Below are 20,000 nucleotides of genomic sequence, written 5' to 3' on the forward strand. Positions count from 1 at the left end.
ACAAAAAACATTCATGAAGTTTGGTTCTTTTGTGAATTTATTATATTTATTGTGGCCAAACAGCTCAATTTTAATTTCCTCTGACCACAGAACTTTCCTCTGTGATGTCAGATTAAACAAAAATTGAGCTGTTTGGCCACAATACCCAGCAATATGTTTGGAGGAGAAAAGGTGAGGCCTTTAATCCCAGGAACACCTACAGTCAAGCATAGTGGTGGTAGTGTTATGCTCTGCCAATGGAACTGGTGCTTTACAGAGAGTAAATGGGACAATGAAAAAGGAAGATCACCTCCAAATTCTTCAGGACAACCTAAAATCATCAGCCCGGAGGTTGGGTCTTGGGCGCAGTTGGGTGTTCCAACAGGACAATGACCCCAAACACACGTCAAAAGTGGTAAAGGAATGGCTAAATCAGGCTGGAATTAAGGTTTTAGAATGGCCTTCCCAAAGTCCTGAGTTAAACATGTGGACAATGCTGAAGAAACAAGTCCATGTCAGAAAACCAACACATTTAGCTGAACTGCACCAATTTTGTCAAGAGGGGTGGTCGAAAATTCAAGCAGAAGCTTGTGGATGGCTACCAAAAGTGCCTTATTGCAGTGAAACTTGCCAAGGGACATGTAACCAAATATTAATAAAATATACTTTTGACCCAGCAGATTTGGTCACATTTTCAGTAGACCCATAATAAATTCTTAAAAGAACCAAACTTCATGAATGTTTTTGTGACCAACAAGTATGTGCTCCAATCACTCTATCACAAAAAAATAAGAGTTGTAAAAATGATTGGAAACTCAAGACAGCCATGACATTATGTTCTTTACAAGTGTATGTCAACTTTTGATCACGACTGTACACTTGCTGTTTTCCAACATTTTAATTGCCACTAATGTTCTTGCTCGCGCATTACGTACTCACCAAGGCGGAAGAAAAAGTAGTTCCCACCAATCACGCTTCATTTAGACACGTGTTTCTTAACCACAGCGGCCCCTAGGGGCCCGCCAAAAAATATACGTTTCTCATCTGTGGTCCGTAGCGGTATTTCGTTGTAATACACTTTTCCACCACTTGTGGCGGTAATGACAATATCAACAAAAACAGAAGAAGTCTGGAGATAAAGTCACAGAGAAGTTTCTTAAGCGCAAAAATTATGACTACGGTGGTGAAGCTGCATTTTTATTTGTACTTTAATTTTATTGACATTTTTATTTAAGAAACATATATACGTGTGCAGCTGAGATAGGCTCCATCACCCCCCGCAAGCGGTGAAAAATGGATGGATGGATGGATACCTCATTATTATTGTGTGAATGCTCCAAACATTCACACATGGTTTTCTACACCAAAATTCATTTATTTATTCTTATTTCAACTTATTCTTCTTCTCCAGATTTTGGCGCGCTCTACCTTCCACATTTTTCACTTGATTCAAACTGTTCCAACTTCAAACTGTTCAGCCTATTCGGGAATTGCGGGCTTTCCCTTGACAAATTCAAAAAATTCCCAGATTTCCCAGAATTCTAGGTTTTACGGGACATTTTTCCCATTCAAAATTAATTGGCCATTTTTCAAACTTCCACCATTTCCACAATTTTTTACCTATTCAACCCATTCCACCTTCAACATTCTGGAAATTCAAACTTCCCCTTTTCCAAGTTCAAAAAAATTCCAGGATTTTCCAGAATTCCTGCTTTTCGAAAGCCCTATTTCCAACCATTTTTCTGGCGACTACTCCTCCCACATTTTTCAACGCATTTCAACCGCTCCACCGTCAAATCATTCCTCTTGAACTGGAAAAATTCCCGGTTTTCCCGAAATTCCAGGAATTCCGTAAAACCATTTCTCAATTCAACATATTACTACTTCAACATTTCTCGACCGATTTGAAAAATTTCAACACCAACCATTTCAACTTATTTAGTCAATTTTTTACCATTTTCAATAAAATTCTCGCTTTTCCCGAAATTCCCAATTTTCTCTGAAATTCCTATTGAAATCAATGGGACATTCTTCAAAGTTCCACAACGTCCACATTTTTCATCTGATTCAAACCATTTCACTTTCAACACATTCCACCATCCTCGACATTCAAACTACTCTTTTTCCAAGTTCGAATTTTTTTTTAGAATTTTCCAGATTTCCTGCTTTTCCAAAGCCCTATTTCCACCCTTTTTTCTGGCAACTCCTCCTCCCACATTTTTCAATGCATGTCAACCATTCTACCATCAAAACATTTATCTTAATCAGGACAAAAAACAAAGTTGTTTTTTGAACTGGAAAAATTCCCGCCTTTCCCGAAATTCCATAATACATTTCAACATGTTACTACTTCAACAATTCCCAGATTTTCCAGAATTCCAGGTTTTCCGGGACATTTTTCCCATTCAAAATCAATTGGCCATTTTTCAAATTTCCACCATTTCCAAATTTTTTCAACCGATTCAAACCATTCCACCTTCAACACATTCCACCATTCTGGAAATTCAAACTTCCCTTTTTTCAAGTTAAAAAAAAATTCCAGGATTTTCCAAAATTCCTGGTTTCCCAAAACCCTATTTCCACCCTTTTTTCTGGCGACTACTCCTCCCACATTTTTCAACGCATTTCAACCGTTCTACAATCAAAACATTTCTCTTAATCAGGACAAAAAAACAAAGTTGTTTTTTGAACTGGAAAAATTCCCGCTTTTCCCGAAATTCCGTAATACATTTCAACATGTTACTACTTCAACATTTCTCGACCGATTTGAAAAATTCCAACACCAACCATTTCAACTCATTCAGACCATTGAAGTTTTTTTTTACCATTTTCAAAAACATTTCCTCTTTTCCCAAAATTCCCACATTTCCATGAAATTCCCATTGAAATGAATGACACATTTTTCTAAGTTCCAAACCTAATTCCGGTTTTCCTGGAAATTCAAACTCTTCAACATTTGAACCATTCCAACATTCAAACTATTCCTAGGAGTTTGAGACACTTTTTCCAAAATGACTCTGTGTGTGTGACTGACAGGAAGAAAATATTATTATAATATATTATAATATTCCCAAATATTAGATGACCTGTCTTTTCCAAATGTATTTTCTGGGGGGGAATACCGTAAATTCCGGACTATTAGCCGCTACTTTTTTCCTACGCTTTGAACCCTGCAGCTTATAAAAAGGGTAATGTATGGATGTTTCTTCGCTGATGGCCATAATGCAAATAGTTAAGTTAAAGTTAAAGTACCAATGATTTCACACACACACTAGGTGTGGTGGAATTATTCTCTGCCTTTGACCCATCACCCTTGATCACCCCCTGGGAGGTGAGGGGAGCAGTGAGCAGCAGCTGTGGCCGCGCCCGGGAATCATTTTTGGTGATTTAACCCCCAATTCCACCCTTGATGTTCTCCAAAAACACATGCAAAGACACTGAAATTCTTTGTTATTGTTTGGGCTGTGGCGCCATCTTTTGGACAAGTTTGCTCACCTCGGGTGCTGCTGGGTGAGTGTCTACAGTGTTTCCCGCTGTTTAAAGCTCTGAACCGGACATAAAGTGCCGATCCGTCTTCTAATCGTCCCTAGCGTTTATGTTCATATGGATTCTTCAATCATCACTCCAAACAATGTTTGTAAGTTTTACAATATAACTAAAACAATTCTTATCAACTAAACCACCTCATTTAAATTCCTACGCTTCGAACCCAGCAGCTTATAAAACGGTGCGGCTAATTTGTAGGTTTTTCTTCGCTGACCGCCATAATGCAAATAGTTCTCAAAAGACACATGCAAAGACACTTAAATGGTGTGTTATTGTCTGTGCTATGGCACCATTTTTTGGACGAGTTCGCTCACTGCAGGTGCTGCTGGGTGAGTGTCTAGTGTTTCTGCTGTTTCAAGCTTTAAACCGGAAGTACAAGTGCCGTTCCGTCTTCTAATTTCTTCAAGAATTGCCTCTTCTAGTTATCATTATTATTAATTTATTTAGAATTTATTTATTTTAACACTGTGTACATTTATTTTTCATCGGTTTTTACGAGCCCCTTCTTTTGCAGTATTTTTGATTCATATTTAATTTTATAATCAGCCTGACCTAAGTCTTGACATTTATCTTTGTGTTTAACGCGTGCGTTTATTTCACTTGACATTTGACAGATAAACTGTAAGTAGGTTAGATATAATTATTGAATATGTTTAAAATCAAGAAAAAGATTACTGATTCAGAGTTTATATTTGAGTGAAAAAGTTGGTCAAAAAGGTTAAAAACTGGTGATTTAGTTACATTACACTGTGTAATGGTGTACATTATCTCAAACAACTAGGGTATCAAAAGTATTGTTATTTTGATTCAGTAATCAATATTAGAACTTAAAAATCTGGTATCGCCGGCATTGATATCTCAGTATCGATCTGCACCGCACTAGTTTGAAGGCTATGTTAATATTTTTTTACAATGATACACTATTTTGCCAAAAATTTCTGCCTTGACTCACATATGAACTTGAAGTGCCATCCCATTCCTAATCCAGTTAGTTTCTTTCACTGCAACTTAGGGGCCAAGCCCAACTCCTGAAAAACAACCCCACACCAAAATTCCTCCTCCACCAAATTTCACACTCCTACCACTTGGTGGCTGAGTTGCTGTTGTTCCCAAACTCTTCCATTTTCTTATAATAAAGCCGACAGTTGACTTTGGAATATTTAGGAGTGAGGAAATTTCACGACTGGATTTGTTGCACAGGTGGCATCATATGACAGTTCCATGCTGGAAATCACTGAGAGCGGCCCATTCTTTCACAAATGTTTGTAGAAACAGTCTCCATGCCTAAGTGCTTGATTTTATACACCTGTGGCAAGTGATTAGGACACCTGATTCTCATCATTTGGATGGGTGTCCAAATACTTTTGGCAATATAGTGTATCTTTAAAGTCCACCAGTAAATGCTAAATGTCTCCATCTTCGTCAAGCTTTGAGGTGAAAGTCTGACATTACAGAATGATAAGTAAACGTTGCCGATAAAAAAAAAAAAAAGCAGGATGACATAACATGTAGTGGTTGTTCAAGCACGAGTGTTACGACCGACGCCGTCAGACGCCACGCGGCGTGTCGGATTGCTCCTTTACGCCAACAGTTCACGATCAGACCTCGGCTTTTTATGAGCCGAAAGGAGCGTTCAATGGTTGACGAGCGAATGAAGTGTGTGAAGAGCCTCGTTACTGGCCTGCTTCCTGGCCTCGCTCGCTTATGTCATCCTGAGGAGGCCATTATCTTTACTGCTGACTGCACTCCACGCTGTGAAGCGGGTCACAAGTTCAGTATGACATGTGAGAGGGCGAAACGTCAACGTTCGAGTCAGACTGACTGCTTTTTCAATACATCTCTACAACACATTTTCCCTTTGTTGTCATCACCCTTTGTACTAAATGATTCACATTACTGAATATAAATAGTTCAACGATGCGTCATTGTGTGAATGTTCCAAAACATTCACACATATGGTTTTCTACACCAAAATGTATTTATTTGTTCAACTTATTATTATTCTTGGGGCTTCACAGTGGCAGAGGGGTTAGTGCATCTGCCTCACAATACGAAGGTCCTGAGTAGTCTTGGGTTCAATCCCGGGCTCGGGATCTTTCTGTGTGGAGTTTGCATGTTCTCCCCGTGACTGCGTGGGTTCTCTCCGGGTACTCCGGCTTCCTGCCACTTCCAAAAACATGCACCTGGGGATAGGTTGATTGGCAACACTAAATTGGCCCTAGTGTGTGGATGTGAGTGTGAATGTTGTCTGTCTATCTGTGTTGGCCCTGCAAAGAGGTGGCGACTTGTCCAGGGTGTACGCCGCCTTCCGCCCGGTTGTAGCTGAGATAGGCTCCAGCGCCCCCCACGACCCCAAAAGGAAATAAGCGGTAGCAAATGGATGGATGGATGGATTATTATTCTTCTCCAGATTTTGGCGCGCTCTACCTTCCCCATTTATCACCCGATTCAAACCGTTCCAACTTCAAACTGTTCGGCCTATTCCGGAATCACAGGCTTTTCCTTGACACATTCCCCAAATTCCCAGATTTTCCAGAATTCCAGGTTTTCCGAGGACATTTTTCCCATTCAAAATGAATTGGCCATTTTTCAAACTTCCACCATTTCCACATTTTTTTCAACCGATTTTTCAACACATTCCACCATCCTGGAAATTCAAACTACCCTTTTTCCAAGTTCAAAAAAATTCCAGGATTTTCCAGAATTCCTGGTTTTTCAAAGCCCTATTTCCACCCTTTTTTCTGGCGACTACTCCTTCCACATTTTTCAACCCACTTCAACTGTTCCACCATCAAAACATTCCTCTTAATTAGGACAAAAAAACAAAGTCGTTTTTTGAACTGCAAAAATTCCCGGTTTTCCTGCAATTCCAGGAATTCCGTAATAGCATTTCTCAATTCAACATGTTACTACTTCAGCATTTCTCGACAGATTTGAAAAATTCCAACACCAACTCATTCAGACCATTCAAGTTTTTTACCATTTTCCAAAAAATTCACACTTTTCCCGAAATTCCCAAATGTTTTGGAAATTCTCATTGATATCAATGGGACATTCTTCAAAGTTCCACAAATCCCACATTTTTCATCTGATTCAAACTGTTCCAACTTCAAAATATTCACCCTGTTTGGGAATTGTGTACTCTACTTCAACAATTCTAAAAAAAATTCCAGCATTTCTGTTCAACTTCAGCATTGGAGCATTCACATGCAATTCCTTCAGGAATTGCCTCTTCTAGTTTAGCTTCTTCTTCTTCTCCAGATTTTGGCGCGCTCTACCTTCCACATTTTTCACCCGATTCAAACCGTTCCAACTTCAAAATGTTCAGCCTATTCCGGAATTGTAGGCTTTTCCTTGACAAATTCCCCAAATTTCCCAGAATTCCAGGTTTTCCGGGACATTTTTCAAACTTCCACCATTTCCACATTTTTTCAACCGATTCAAACCATTCCGCCCTATGTCTACCCTTTTTTCTGGCGACTACTCCTTCCACATTTTTCAACCCACTTCAACCGTTCCACCGTCAAAACATTCCTCTTAATTAGGAAAAAAACGAAGTAGTTTTTTTAATTGCAAATATTCCCGGTTTTCCTGCAATTCCAGGAGTTCCGTAATGCCATTTCTCAATTCAACATGTTACTACTTCAACATTTCTCGACAGATTTGAAAAATTCCAACACCAACTCATTCAGACCATTCAAGTTTGTTACCATTTTCCAAAAAATTCACACTTTTCCCGAAATTCCCAAATGTTTTGGAAATTCCCATTGATATCAATGGGACATTCTTCAAAGTTCCACAAATCCCACATTTTTCATCTGATTCAAACTGTTCCAACTTCAAAATATTCAGCCTGTTTGGGAATTGTGTGCTCTACTTCAACAATTCTAAAAAAAATTCCAGGATTTCAGTTCAACTTCTGCATTGGAGCATTCACGCACAATTCCTTCAGAAATTGCCTCTTCTAGTTCAACTTCTTCTCCACCTTCAACACATTCCACCATCCTGGAAATTCAAACTTCCCTTTTTCCAATTTCCCAAAAATTCCTGGTTTCCCAAAGTCCTATTTCCACTCTTTTTTCTGCCGACTACTCCTTCCACATTTTTCAACCCACTTCAACCGTTCCACCGTCAAAACATTCCTCTTAATCAGGACAAAAAACAAATTTGTTTTTTGAACTGCAAAAATTCCCAGTTTTCCTGCAATTCCAGGAATTCCGTAATAGCATTTCTCAATCCAACATGTTACTACTTCAACATTTCTCAAATGATTTGAAAAATTCCAACACCAACCATTTCAACTCATTCAGAACATTCAATTTTGTTTTACCATTTTCAAAAAAATTACCTCTTTTCCCGAAATTCCCAAATGTTTTGGAAATTCCCATTGTAATCAATGAAACATTTTTCAACTGATTCAAACTGTTCCAACTTCAAATTATTCAGCCTGTTTGGGAATTGTGTGCTCTACTTCAATAAGTAAAAAAAAATCCAGGATTTCAATTGAACCTCAGCATTGTATCATTCACACGCAATTCCTTTAGTTAAGTTAAGTTCAAGTTAAAGTACCAATGAATGTCACACACACACACTAGGTGTGGTGAAATTTGTCCTCTGCATTTGACCCATCGCCTTGCTTACCCCCTGGGAGGTGAGGGGAGCAGTGAGCAGCAGCAGTGGCCGCGCCCGGGAATAATTTTTGGTGATTTAACCCCCAATTCCAACCCTTGATGCTGAGTGCCAAGCAGGGAGGTAATGGGTCCCATTTTTATAGTCTTTGGTACGACTCGGCCGGGGTTTGAACTCACAACCTACCGATCTCGGGGCGGACACTCTAACTGCCTCATCTAGTTGATCATCATTTTCTTACAAATTCATCCTCTGTTTGATAACTACAGGCTAATTTATGGGGTTTTCTTCGCTGACCGCCATAATGCAAATAGTTCTCAAAAAACACATGTTTTTATTTTTTATAAATGGCTGTGATGATTATGTCAATGAGGGATTTCTAATCACTGCTATGTTGGAATTCTTATTAATACTGATACTGTTCTTGATATTATTCATTTTTGTTTGACTACTTTTGGATTGTTTTGTGTCATGTTTGTGTGTCCTCTCGATTGCTCTGTTGATTGCTATTCTGAATGTTGCTGGGCCGGTTTGGTTTTGGAATTGGAATGATATTATAGTGTATTATTTTGTTGGATTGATTATTGAAGATAAATCAATTTTAAAAAAAAAGCAGAAGTATTGCCTCCCAGGGAGCTGTTGATTTAGTTCTTTGAAAATGATTCCATAAAAAGTACAATTTATATCTGGTCTAAAAAGAACAACATTATTAAAATTAGAATTTTGCTAAGAGTAAGATGCAGTGTATGCAGTGTCATTTCAAACTACTAGCTTTTAAACAAATAAAAATAAAAACACATTTTAAATTATCTATGCCATTTTTTTATTGGTTTCTTTAAAAAGTAGGGGGGAAAAATGGAAAATATCATGAATTTAATTTTTTGTGAGAAAATCTGAGATTTTATTTTTATGTCTTACAAACCCTGTTTCCATATGAGTTGGGAAATTGTGTTAGATGTAAATATAAACGGAATACAATGATTTGCAAATAATTTTCAACCCATATTCAGTTGAATATGCTACAAAGACAACATATTTGATGTTCAAACTGATAAACATTTTTTTTTTGTGCAAATAATCATTAACTTTAGAATTTGATGCCAGCAACACATGCCAAAGAAGTTGGGAAAGGTGGCAATAAATACTGATAAAGTTGAGGAATGCTCATCAAACACTTATTTGGAACATCCCACAGGTGAACAGGCAAATTGGGAACAGGTGGGTGCCATGATTGGGTATAAAAGCAGCTTCCATGAAATGCTCAGTCATTCACAAACAAGGATGGGGCGAGGGTCACCACTTTGTCAACAAATGCGTGAGCAAATTGTTGAACAGTTTAAGAAAAACCTTTCTCAACCAGCTATTGCAAGGAATTTAGGGATTTCACCATCTACGGTCCGTAATATCATCAAAAGGTTCAGAGAATCTGGAAAAATCACTGCACGTAAGCAGCTAAGCCTGTGACCTTCGATCCCTCAGGCTGTACTGCATCATCAAGCGACATCAGTGTGTAAAGGATATCACCACATGGGCTCAGGAACACATCAGAAACTCACTGTCAGTAACTACAGTTGGTCGCTACATCTGTAAGTGCAAGTTAAAACTCTCCTAGGCAAAAACCGTTTATCAACAACACCCAGAAACGCCGTCGGCTTCGCTGGGCCTAAGCTCATCTAAGATGGACTGATACAAAGTGGAAAAGTGTTCTGTGGTCTGACAAGTCCACATTTCAAATTGTTTTTGGAAACTGTGGATGTTGTGTCCTCCGGACCAAAGAGGAAAAGAACCATCCGGATTGTTATTGGCGCAAAGTTGAAAAGCCAGCATCTGTGATGGTATGGGGGTGTATTAGTGCCCAAGACATGGGTAACTTACACATCTGTGAAGGCGCCATTAATGCTGAAAGGTACATACAGGTTTTGGAGCAACATATGTTGCCATCCAAGCAACGTTACCATGGACGCCCCTGCTTATTTCAGCAAGACAATGCCAAGCCATGTGTTACATCAACGTGGCTTCATAGTAAAAGAGTGCGGGTACTAGACTGGCCTGCCTGTAGTCCAGACCTGTCTCCCATTGAAAATGTGTGGCGCATTATGAAGCCTAAAATACCACAACGGAGACCCCCGGACTGTTGAACAACTTAAGCTGTACATCAAGCAAGAATGGGAAATAATTCCACCTGAGAAGCTTAAAAAATGTGTCTTCTCAGTTCCCAAACGTTTACTGAGTGTTGTTAAAAGGAAAGGCCATGTAACACAGTGGTGAACATGCCCTTTCCCAATAAATACTGATAAAGTTGAGGAATGCTCATCAAACACTTATTTGGAACATCCCACAGGTGAACAGGCAAATTGGGAACAGGTGGGTGCCATGATTGGGTATAAAAGCAGCTTCCATGAAATGCTCAGTCATTCACAAACAAGGATGGGGCGAGGGTCACCACTTTGTCAACAAATGCGTGAGCAAATTGTTGAACAGTTTAAGAAAAACCTTTCTCAACCAGCTATTGCAAGGAATTTAGGGATTTCACCATCTACGGTCCGTAATATCATCAAAAGGTTCAGAGAATCTGGAAAAATCACTGCACGTAAGCAGCTAAGCCTGTGACCTTCGATCCCTCAGGCTGTACTGCATCATCAAGCGACATCAGTGTGTAAAGGATATCACCACATGGGCTCAGGAACACATCAGAAACTCACTGTCAGTAACTACAGTTGGTCGCTACATCTGTAAGTGCAAGTTAAAACTCTCCTAGGCAAAAACCGTTTATCAACAACACCCAGAAACGCCGTCGGCTTCGCTGGGCCTAAGCTCATCTAAGATGGACTGATACAAAGTGGAAAAGTGTTCTGTGGTCTGACAAGTCCACATTTCAAATTGTTTTTGGAAACTGTGGATGTTGTGTCCTCCGGACCAAAGAGGAAAAGAACCATCCGGATTGTTATTGGCGCAAAGTTGAAAAGCCAGCATCTGTGATGGTATGGGGGTGTATTAGTGCCCAAGACATGGGTAACTTACACATCTGTGAAGGCGCCATTAATGCTGAAAGGTACATACAGGTTTTGGAGCAACATATGTTGCCATCCAAGCAACGTTACCATGGACGCCCCTGCTTATTTCAGCAAGACAATGCCAAGCCATGTGTTACATCAACGTGGCTTCATAGTAAAAGAGTGCGGGTACTAGACTGGCCTGCCTGTAGTCCAGACCTGTCTCCCATTGAAAATGTGTGGCGCATTATGAAGCCTAAAATACCACAACGGAGACCCCCGGACTGTTGAACAACTTAAGCTGTACATCAAGCAAGAATGGGAAATAATTCCACCTGAGAAGCTTAAAAAATGTGTCTTCTCAGTTCCCAAACGTTTACTGAGTGTTGTTAAAAGGAAAGGCCATGTAACACAGTGGTGAACATGCCCTTTCCCAACTACTTTGGCACGTGTTGCAGCCATGAAATTCTAAGTTAATTATTATTTGCAAAAAAAAAAAAAAAGTTTATGAGTTTGAACATCAAATATGTTGTCTTTGTAGTGCATTCAATTGAATATGGGTTGAAAATGATTTGCAAATCATTGTATTCCGTTTATATTTACATCTAACACAATTTCCCAACTCATATGGAAACAGGGTTTGTATTATTAAGATATTATATAATATTATTTTTCATATCACCCAGGCCTAGTGTGAAGGCATGTTCTCGCTGTTGGAACTAAAAGTGAAGAAGAAATGACGGAAGCAACGATGTAGCAAAATCACACCCGGATTGAGAGAAGTGCATTGTGACACGTGTGAGGTCAACATGAAGCGTCACACTTTTGATTGAATGACAATGAAAGGAAGTCTAAATCTAAGTCTCTAAGATGTATACCGGAAGTGAGCTTTCATGACAAGACGCAGACTGGAAGTGAACTTTCATGACAAGATGTAGACCGGAAGTGAGCTTATTATGAATCTAAAAGTCCTTAGATTATATTGTTTGTGATCCCAAACATTTAGAATATCAATGTCCATAAGGTGGCAGATGCATGGGTTTGAGTAACATTTGTATACAATATTACCTGTACAGGGACTAGTGGTAATGTGTGTAATGTTACAGTAGCCAAAACTGTTAAATATACAGTCGTGGTCAAAAGTTTACATACACTTATAAAGAACATAATGTCATGACTGTCTTGAGTTTCCAATCATTCCTACAACTCTTATTTTTTGATTGGCGCACATACTTGTTGGTCACAAAAAACATTCATGAAGTTTGCTTCTTTTATGAATTTATTATGGGTCTACTGAAAATGTGACCAAATCTGCTGGGTCAAAAGTATACATACAGCAATGTTAATATTTGCTTACATGTCCCTTGGCAAGTTTCACTGCAATAAGGCGCTTTTGGTAGCCATCCACAAGCTTCTGGCAAGCTTCTGCTTGAATTTTTGACCACTCCTCTTAACAAAATTGCTAAATTTGTTGGTTTTCTGACATGGACTTGTTTCTTCAGCATTGTCCACATGTTTAAGTCAGGACATTGGGAAGGCCATTCTAAAACCTTAATTCTAGCCTGATTAAGCCATTCCATTACCACTTTTGACGTGTGTTTGGGGTCATTGTCCTGTTGGAACACCCAACTGCACCCAAGACCCAACCTCCGGGCTGATGATTTTAGGTTGTCCTGAAGAATTTGGAGGTATTTCTCTTTTTTCATTTACTCTCTGTAAAGCACCAGTTCCATTGGCAGCAAAACAGGCCCAGAGCATAATACTACCACCACCATGCTTGACGGTAGGATGGTGTTCCTGGGATTAAAAGCCTCACCTTTTCTCCTTCAAACATGCTGCTGGGTATTGTGGCCAAACAGATCAATTTGTGTTTCATCTGACCACAGAACTTTCCTCCAGAAGGTCTTATCTTTGTCCATGTGATCAGCAGCAAACTTTAGACGAGCCTTAAGGTGTCGCTTCTGGAGCAAGGGCTTTCTTCTTGCATGGTAGCCTCTCAGTCCATGGCGATGCAAAACACGCTTGACTGTGGACACTGACACCTGTGTTCCAGCATCTTCCAATTCATTGCAGACCTGCTTTTTGGTGGTTCTCAGTTGACTCTTGATCATCCTGACTAATTTTCTCTCAGCAGGAGGTGATAGCTTGCGTTTTCTTCCTGATCATGGCAGTGACAAAACTGTGCCATGCACTTTATACTTACAAACAATTGTCTGCACAGTTGCTCTTGGGACCTTAAGCTGCTTTGAAATGGCTCCAAGTGACTTTCCTGACTTGTTCAAGTCAATGATTCGTTTTTTTCAGATCTGTGCTGAGTTCCTTTGACTTTCCCATTGTAGCGTTTGTAACCCAGTCTAATGACTGCATCACATGAGCCCAATTTAAATGGGCTCAGAGAAGTCAACAGGTGTCGTCAATCATAATCACTCACATGAAGTTAAGAGGCCAAGCCATGAAGCTAATTTGATTTGATTGTAACTTTTCTACGTCACCAAAATTGATAATGTGTGTTGCTGTATGTATACTTTTGACCCAGCAGATTTGGTCACATTTTCAGTAGACCCATAATAAATTCATAAAAGAACCAAACTTCATGAATGCTTTTTGTGACCAACAAGTATGTGCTCCAATCACTCTATCACAAAAAAAAAATATTGGAAACTCAAGACAGCCATGACATTATGTTCTTCACAAGTATGTAAACTTTTGACCACGACTGTACTTGTTAAATAAAACATCTGTCTTGTATTTTAATAGATACTTCAGCCTAGTATGCAACTATATTTTAATGTTGGTCATTTTGGTGGTACTTGGAGAGCCACGTGTTTCTTGGTAAAAAAAAAACCCAACCTAGTAGCGTACCCATGTGGACTTCACCTAAGCTACAAGAAAGTGGTTATTTTTCTGTGTTTGCACAACTGCATGCTCGGGGAATCCTCACCTGTTTTTAAGGCAAATATGAGGTCGTCAAACTCCTGCGACTCCTCCTCTGCAGTGACCAGGCTGGGGTTTATGAAGCCACCCTCCGCGGTGTACGCCCCCGTCCCTGGACTGGGCTTGAAACCACTCGTGGGCTGAGTACTGGTCCTTAGTGATGCTCGCTCCCAGTCTGCTGATACCTGGCACACCCACAAAGGAATCATTGTTATTACTTTATCCCTTGCCTTTATGGGATTGGTACCGAATTCGGTACTTTTATAGGCACCAACCGAAATCAAAAGGTGCTATATTTTGATACACTATATTGCCAAAAGTATTTGGCCACCTGCCTTGACTCACATATGAACTTGAAGTGCCATCCCATTCCTAACCCATAGGGTTCAATATGATGTGGGTCCACCTTTTGCAGCTATTATAGCTTCAACTCTTCTGGGAAGGCTGTCCACAAGGTTGCGGAGTGTGTTTATAGGAATTTTCAACCATTCTTCCAAAAGCGCATTGGTGAGGTCACACACAGAGCAGTTGAGGTTGTCGTTGTTGTTTTAGCTTGTTAATAAATTACATTTTAGAATTTTAGGTGATATACTCTGCACTTCTTTTAGGGTATATTTTACTATTGTATTTTATTCATTCTTCTGTGTTACCATTTAAATGTGACACTATGTGCCCCCTTTTTTTTTTTTTTTTTTGCAAATTGTTTCTTATGTCTGTACAGCACTTTGGCCAACTGGGGTTGTTTTTAAATGTGCGATATAAATACATAAATAAACTGAACTGAACTGACTAAGTCATCACCTCCTTAAAGGGGAACATTATCACAATTTCAGAAGGGTTAAAACCATTAAAAATCAGTTCCCAGTGGCTTATTTTATTTTTTGAATTTTTTTTCAAAATTTTACCCATCACGCAATATCCCTAAAAAAAGCTTCAAAGTGCTTGATTTTAACCATCGTTATATACACCCGTCCATTTTCCTGTGACGTCACACAGTGATGCCAATACAAACAAACAGCAAGGTATAGCGACATTAGCTCGGATTCAGACTCGGATTTCAGCGGCTTAACACTGTCTGATAAGATAATTACTAACAACTATGAACTAGGTTTACAGCATATAAAATACATTTGGCAACAACATGCACTTTGAGAGTGCAGACAGCCCATTTCAGGCGCGCTAAGAACATATATTTTTCCACGATTTCAGCACTCAGGTTAACCATACTTAAATAGACACAAAATACTGCATTACACAAGACTACCCGAATGTACTCGAATGATTGAAAAAAATAAATGTTTTTAAGCTAAATTATTGGTAAACACAGTTTATGTATAATAATTTACGTAAAACCACGAGTAATGAATACAATTTTCATCAATTAATATATTCTGTAGACATACCCTCATCCACTCTCTTTTCCTGAAAGCTGATCTGTCCAGTTTTGGAGTTGATGTCAGCAGGCCAGGGAAGCTAGGGTCGATATTCTTCTCTTGATCATCTTCGGTGGCATAAGGGACGGTATAGCTCGGTTGGTAGAGCGGCCGTGCCAGCAACTTGAGGGTTGCAGGTTCGATCCCCGCTTCTGCCATCCTAGTCACTGTCGTTGTGTCCTTGGGCAAGACACTTTACCCACCTGCTCCCAGTGCCACCCACACTGTTTTAAATGTAACTTAGATATTGGGTTTCACAATGTAAAGCGCTTTGAGTCACTTGAGAAAAAGCGCTATATAAATGTAATTCACTTCACTTCACTAGAAGCGGTGTGAGCCAAGACATTCAGGGGGGTTTAGCTCGCTCGTCTGCGGGAACAAACTGCCGCCATTGCTTGCCGTGCTACCGAGGTCCTTTGTCCCTGAATAGCTCACACACTCCGGCAGATTCAATGGGGGTCTGGCGGCAGATTTCTTTGACTTTATCGTTGGAAATGCATCTGCTTTGAGTGTCGCAGGATATCCACACATTCTTGCCATCTCTGTCGTAGCATAGCTTTCGTCGGTAAAGTGTGCGGAACAAACGACTGACCATTTCGTCGGCTTTCCCCACAGCCTCGTATTTTGAACAAATTTCGTCCAATTTCTTGCCACTTTCGCATCTTTGGGCCACTGGTGCAACTTGAATCCGTCCCTGTTCGTGTTGTTACACCCTCCAACAACACATCGACGAAAGTGAGAAAATGGCGGATTGCTTCCCCGTGTTAAGTCACGTTGTGACGTCATCGCTCCGAGAGCGAATAATAGAAAGGCGTTTAATTCGCCAAAATTCACCCATTTAGAGTTCGGAAATCGGTTAAAAAAATATATGGTCTTTTTCCTGCAACATCAAGGTATATATTGACGCTTACATAGGTCTGGTGATAATGTTCCCCTTTAAAATATGGACTTTTGTCGAGCCTGAAACCTTTTATTCATATTCACATTGTTTTCTTAGAGAAATTTGCTTCACTATACAAACTTTTCGATTTACGAACAATATTCAAGAACCAATTAAGTTCCACTGTAGTTATAATTTAGCAGGAATTCCTCTGAAATATAACAATGACGCAGGCATAGGCCAGACCAGGGAAAAAAGGCTTACATCATCTATACACATGCAAACACACGCGCTCACACAATAGCTCCAGTTTTTGGGGTCAGACAAAGTGCAGGCTGCTCATGCACCCCGAGGGCTTAAAAACAAGACCGGGGTCAGAGCGAGTTCAGTGGGGTGAGTGGGAGGTCAGGTGAGTGTTGGGGTAGGAAGGGTTAAACAACTTTCCAATAACTCACACAAAAGACTACACAGGACAGTCGTGGGTTTGTCAAAAAGTGGAAAGCTTATATCCTGGATTTGTTTTGTACTCCTACTTACTTTTTTAATTTTTTTTACCAGGCCTAATAATTTTGGAAATAAATAATTGCAAATTTTTCCATTTATTATGATTTTTTTCAAGGTCTGTTTCTTATATTTTTTTTCTACAAGCCCAAACAATAAATAAATATTAAAGATGTCCGATAATATTGGACTGCCGATAGTATCGGCCGATAAATGCTTTAAAATGTAATATCGGAAATTATCGGTATCCGTTTCAAAAAGTAAAATTTATGACTTTGAGAAGCACAGAGTGCCGATAAACCTTAAAGGCACTGCCTTTGCGTGCCGACCCAGTCACATAATATCTACGGCTTTACACACACACAAGTGAATACCATGCATACTTGGTCAACAGCCATACAGGTCACACTGAGGGTGGCCGTATAAACAACTTTACCACTGTTATAAATATGCGCCACACTGTGAACCCACACCAAACAAGAATGACAAACACATTTTGGGAGAACATCCGCACCGTACCACAACATAAACACAACAGGACAAATACCCAGAACCCCTTGCAGCACTAACTCTTCCGGGACGTTACAATATTCATCCCCGCTATCCCACCCCCCAACCCCGCACACCTCAACCTCCTCAAGCTATCTCAGGAAGAGCTTGTCCCAAATTCCAAGCTGCTGTTTTGAGGCATGTTAAAAAAAAAAAATGCACTTTGTGACTTCAATAATAAATATGGCAGTGCCATGTTGGCATTTTTTTCCATAACTTGAGTTGATTTATTTTGGAAAACCTTGTTACATTGTTTAATGCATCCAGCGGGGCATCACAACAAAATTAGGCATAATAATGTGTTAATTCCACAACTGTATATATCGGTATCGGTTGATATTGGTATCGGTAATTAAGAGTTGGACAATATCGGAATATCGGATATCGGCAAAAAAGCCATTATCGGACATCTCTAATAAATATGTCTGATAGTAAACAATATCAGATGTATTATACATGATGTGTTATTTCTTATAAATAATACAAACACTTTGACTGTAGCAGCGTTGTCAGCGTTCATCACAAAGTAAACCGTGTGATTGTGCAATATTAAGCTTATTCAAATAATATTGCATAACGCCGATAGTTAGCTGGAAACGAGTGCGCTAACTGCCAACTAGCGCGCTAATCGCTAGCTGACAGCTTGCGCCCCTAATTACCGGCTGGCAGCTAAATGCTAATCACTCGCTATCTAAAATGCTAAAATTAATTCAAAAAAATATTACTAATTATTTATTCATGTTTTCATTTTAAACCTGCAAAGTACAATGAGTAGGGTGATATTTTGAAACCTAGACTACACTGCAGTGTGTTGGATTCATGTTAAAGTGGTTTTAAAGACGTCTACATTTGTAGAAAAACTGCACATGGAAGATAAAAAATATATATAATTTGACAACTCGCTTGTTGATGACCTCAGCTTCACTGTGTTGAGCGCAGCCATAACAGGGAAAGCACAGGGCTTTTATTGTGAAGGTCGAAAGTGTGTTGTTTTCTTTTGAGCTCTTACGTGACAACTGTAATGTGTGAAAATCATGGCTGTCTTCCTTTCTTCATGTGGAACTTTCACCACAGATCATGTTTGTAAGACCCTTGCTTACATTATTAGCACTGCTGCCTGTGACAATATTCATTTCTTCTTTGCACAATTTTCATTGACAAACTACAGTATTTAAATTACACAACCCATCGCAGCCTTGACTTCTCTCCCCGCCTGCAAAGCTGGCTTTGTACCCCAGCAAGTTTTAATTGGGATGAGACTGGACTTTTCTGGAAAAAGATGCCAAAGCAGACTTACTTCACGGCAGAGGAGAAGACCACCTTTCTTTTAGTGGAGACTCTCTCAAGCACGCATGTAGCTCCACTATTGTGTACAGTACGGAAGGCATTTTATTCTAGAGGAGACTGAGGGCAGCAAGGAAAAGTACTGCGGCAGCCAAGTGGAGACTGTGGAGCAGCTCGGACACTGTTACATATTTAATTATGTCCCTTTAGTCAAACTTAAGCCTGATCTGGCCCACTTCATCATTTTATGTGGCCCGGCAAATTATTTCATGTGGCCCACCACATAATTTTATGAGCCCCAGAAATTATTTCATGGGGCCCATCACATCATTTTATGTGGTGCAGAAATTATTTCATTTGGCCCAGAAATTATTTCATGTGGCCCACCATATCATTTTATGTGGCCCAGAAATTATTTCATGTTGCCCACCACATCAGTTTATGTGCTCCAGAAATTATTTAATGTGGCCCACCACATAATTTTATTTAGTCCAACAAATTATTTAAGTGGCCCACCACGTCAGTTTATGTGGTCCAGCAAATTATTTCATGTGGCCAACCACATCATTTTATTTGGTCCAGCAATTTTTTTTTATGTGGCCCACCATATCATTTTATGTGGTCCAGCAAATGATTTCATGTGGCCCATCACATAATTTTATGTTGTCCAACAAATTATTTTATGTGGCCCACCACCTCATTTTATTTGTTCCAGCAAAAAAAAAATTCATATGGCCCACCATGTCATTTTATGTGGTCCAGCAAATTATTTCATGTGGCACATCACATAATTTTATGTGATCCACAAATAATTTCAAGTGGCCCACCACATAATTTTATGTGGCCCAGCAAATTATTTCAAATGGCCCACCACTTCATTTTATGTGGTCCAGCAAATTATTTAATGTGGCCCACCACATCATTTATGTGGTCCAGAAATGGCTTCGTGTGACCCACTACATCATTTTATGTAGTCCAGCAAATTATTTAATTTGGCCCACCATATCATTTTATGTGGTCCAGCAATTTTTTTCCAGTGGCCCACCAGATTAATTTTATGTGATGCAGAAATTAATTCATGTGGCCCACCACATCATTTTATGTGGTCCAGCAAATGATTTCACATCATTTTATGTGGCCCAGAAATTATTTCATGTTGCCCACCACATCAGTTTATGTGGTCCAGAAAATATTTCATGTAGCCCACCACATGTGGTCCAACAAATTATTTAAGTGGCCCACCACATCAGTTTATGTGGTCCAGAAATTATT

The 20,000-nt window shown here is 39.5% G+C and overlaps 1 protein-coding gene across 1 annotated transcript in view; it reads right to left on the reverse strand.

The window, feature by feature from the left end:
- adgrv1 (adhesion G protein-coupled receptor V1) overlaps positions 1-20,000 on the reverse strand; it is a 513,902-nt gene that overhangs the window by 6,126 nt on the left and 487,776 nt on the right. The window contains exon 94 of the mRNA XM_061980535.1: positions 14,089-14,266. Within this exon, the coding sequence (XP_061836519.1) occupies positions 14,089-14,266 (178 nt within the window). The remainder of the gene's footprint in view (positions 1-14,088; positions 14,267-20,000) is intronic.

The sequence above is a fragment of the Nerophis lumbriciformis genome, linkage group LG20 (assembly GCF_033978685.3).
Source record: "Nerophis lumbriciformis linkage group LG20, RoL_Nlum_v2.1, whole genome shotgun sequence".
NCBI classification, from domain to species: domain Eukaryota; kingdom Metazoa; phylum Chordata; class Actinopteri; order Syngnathiformes; family Syngnathidae; genus Nerophis; species Nerophis lumbriciformis.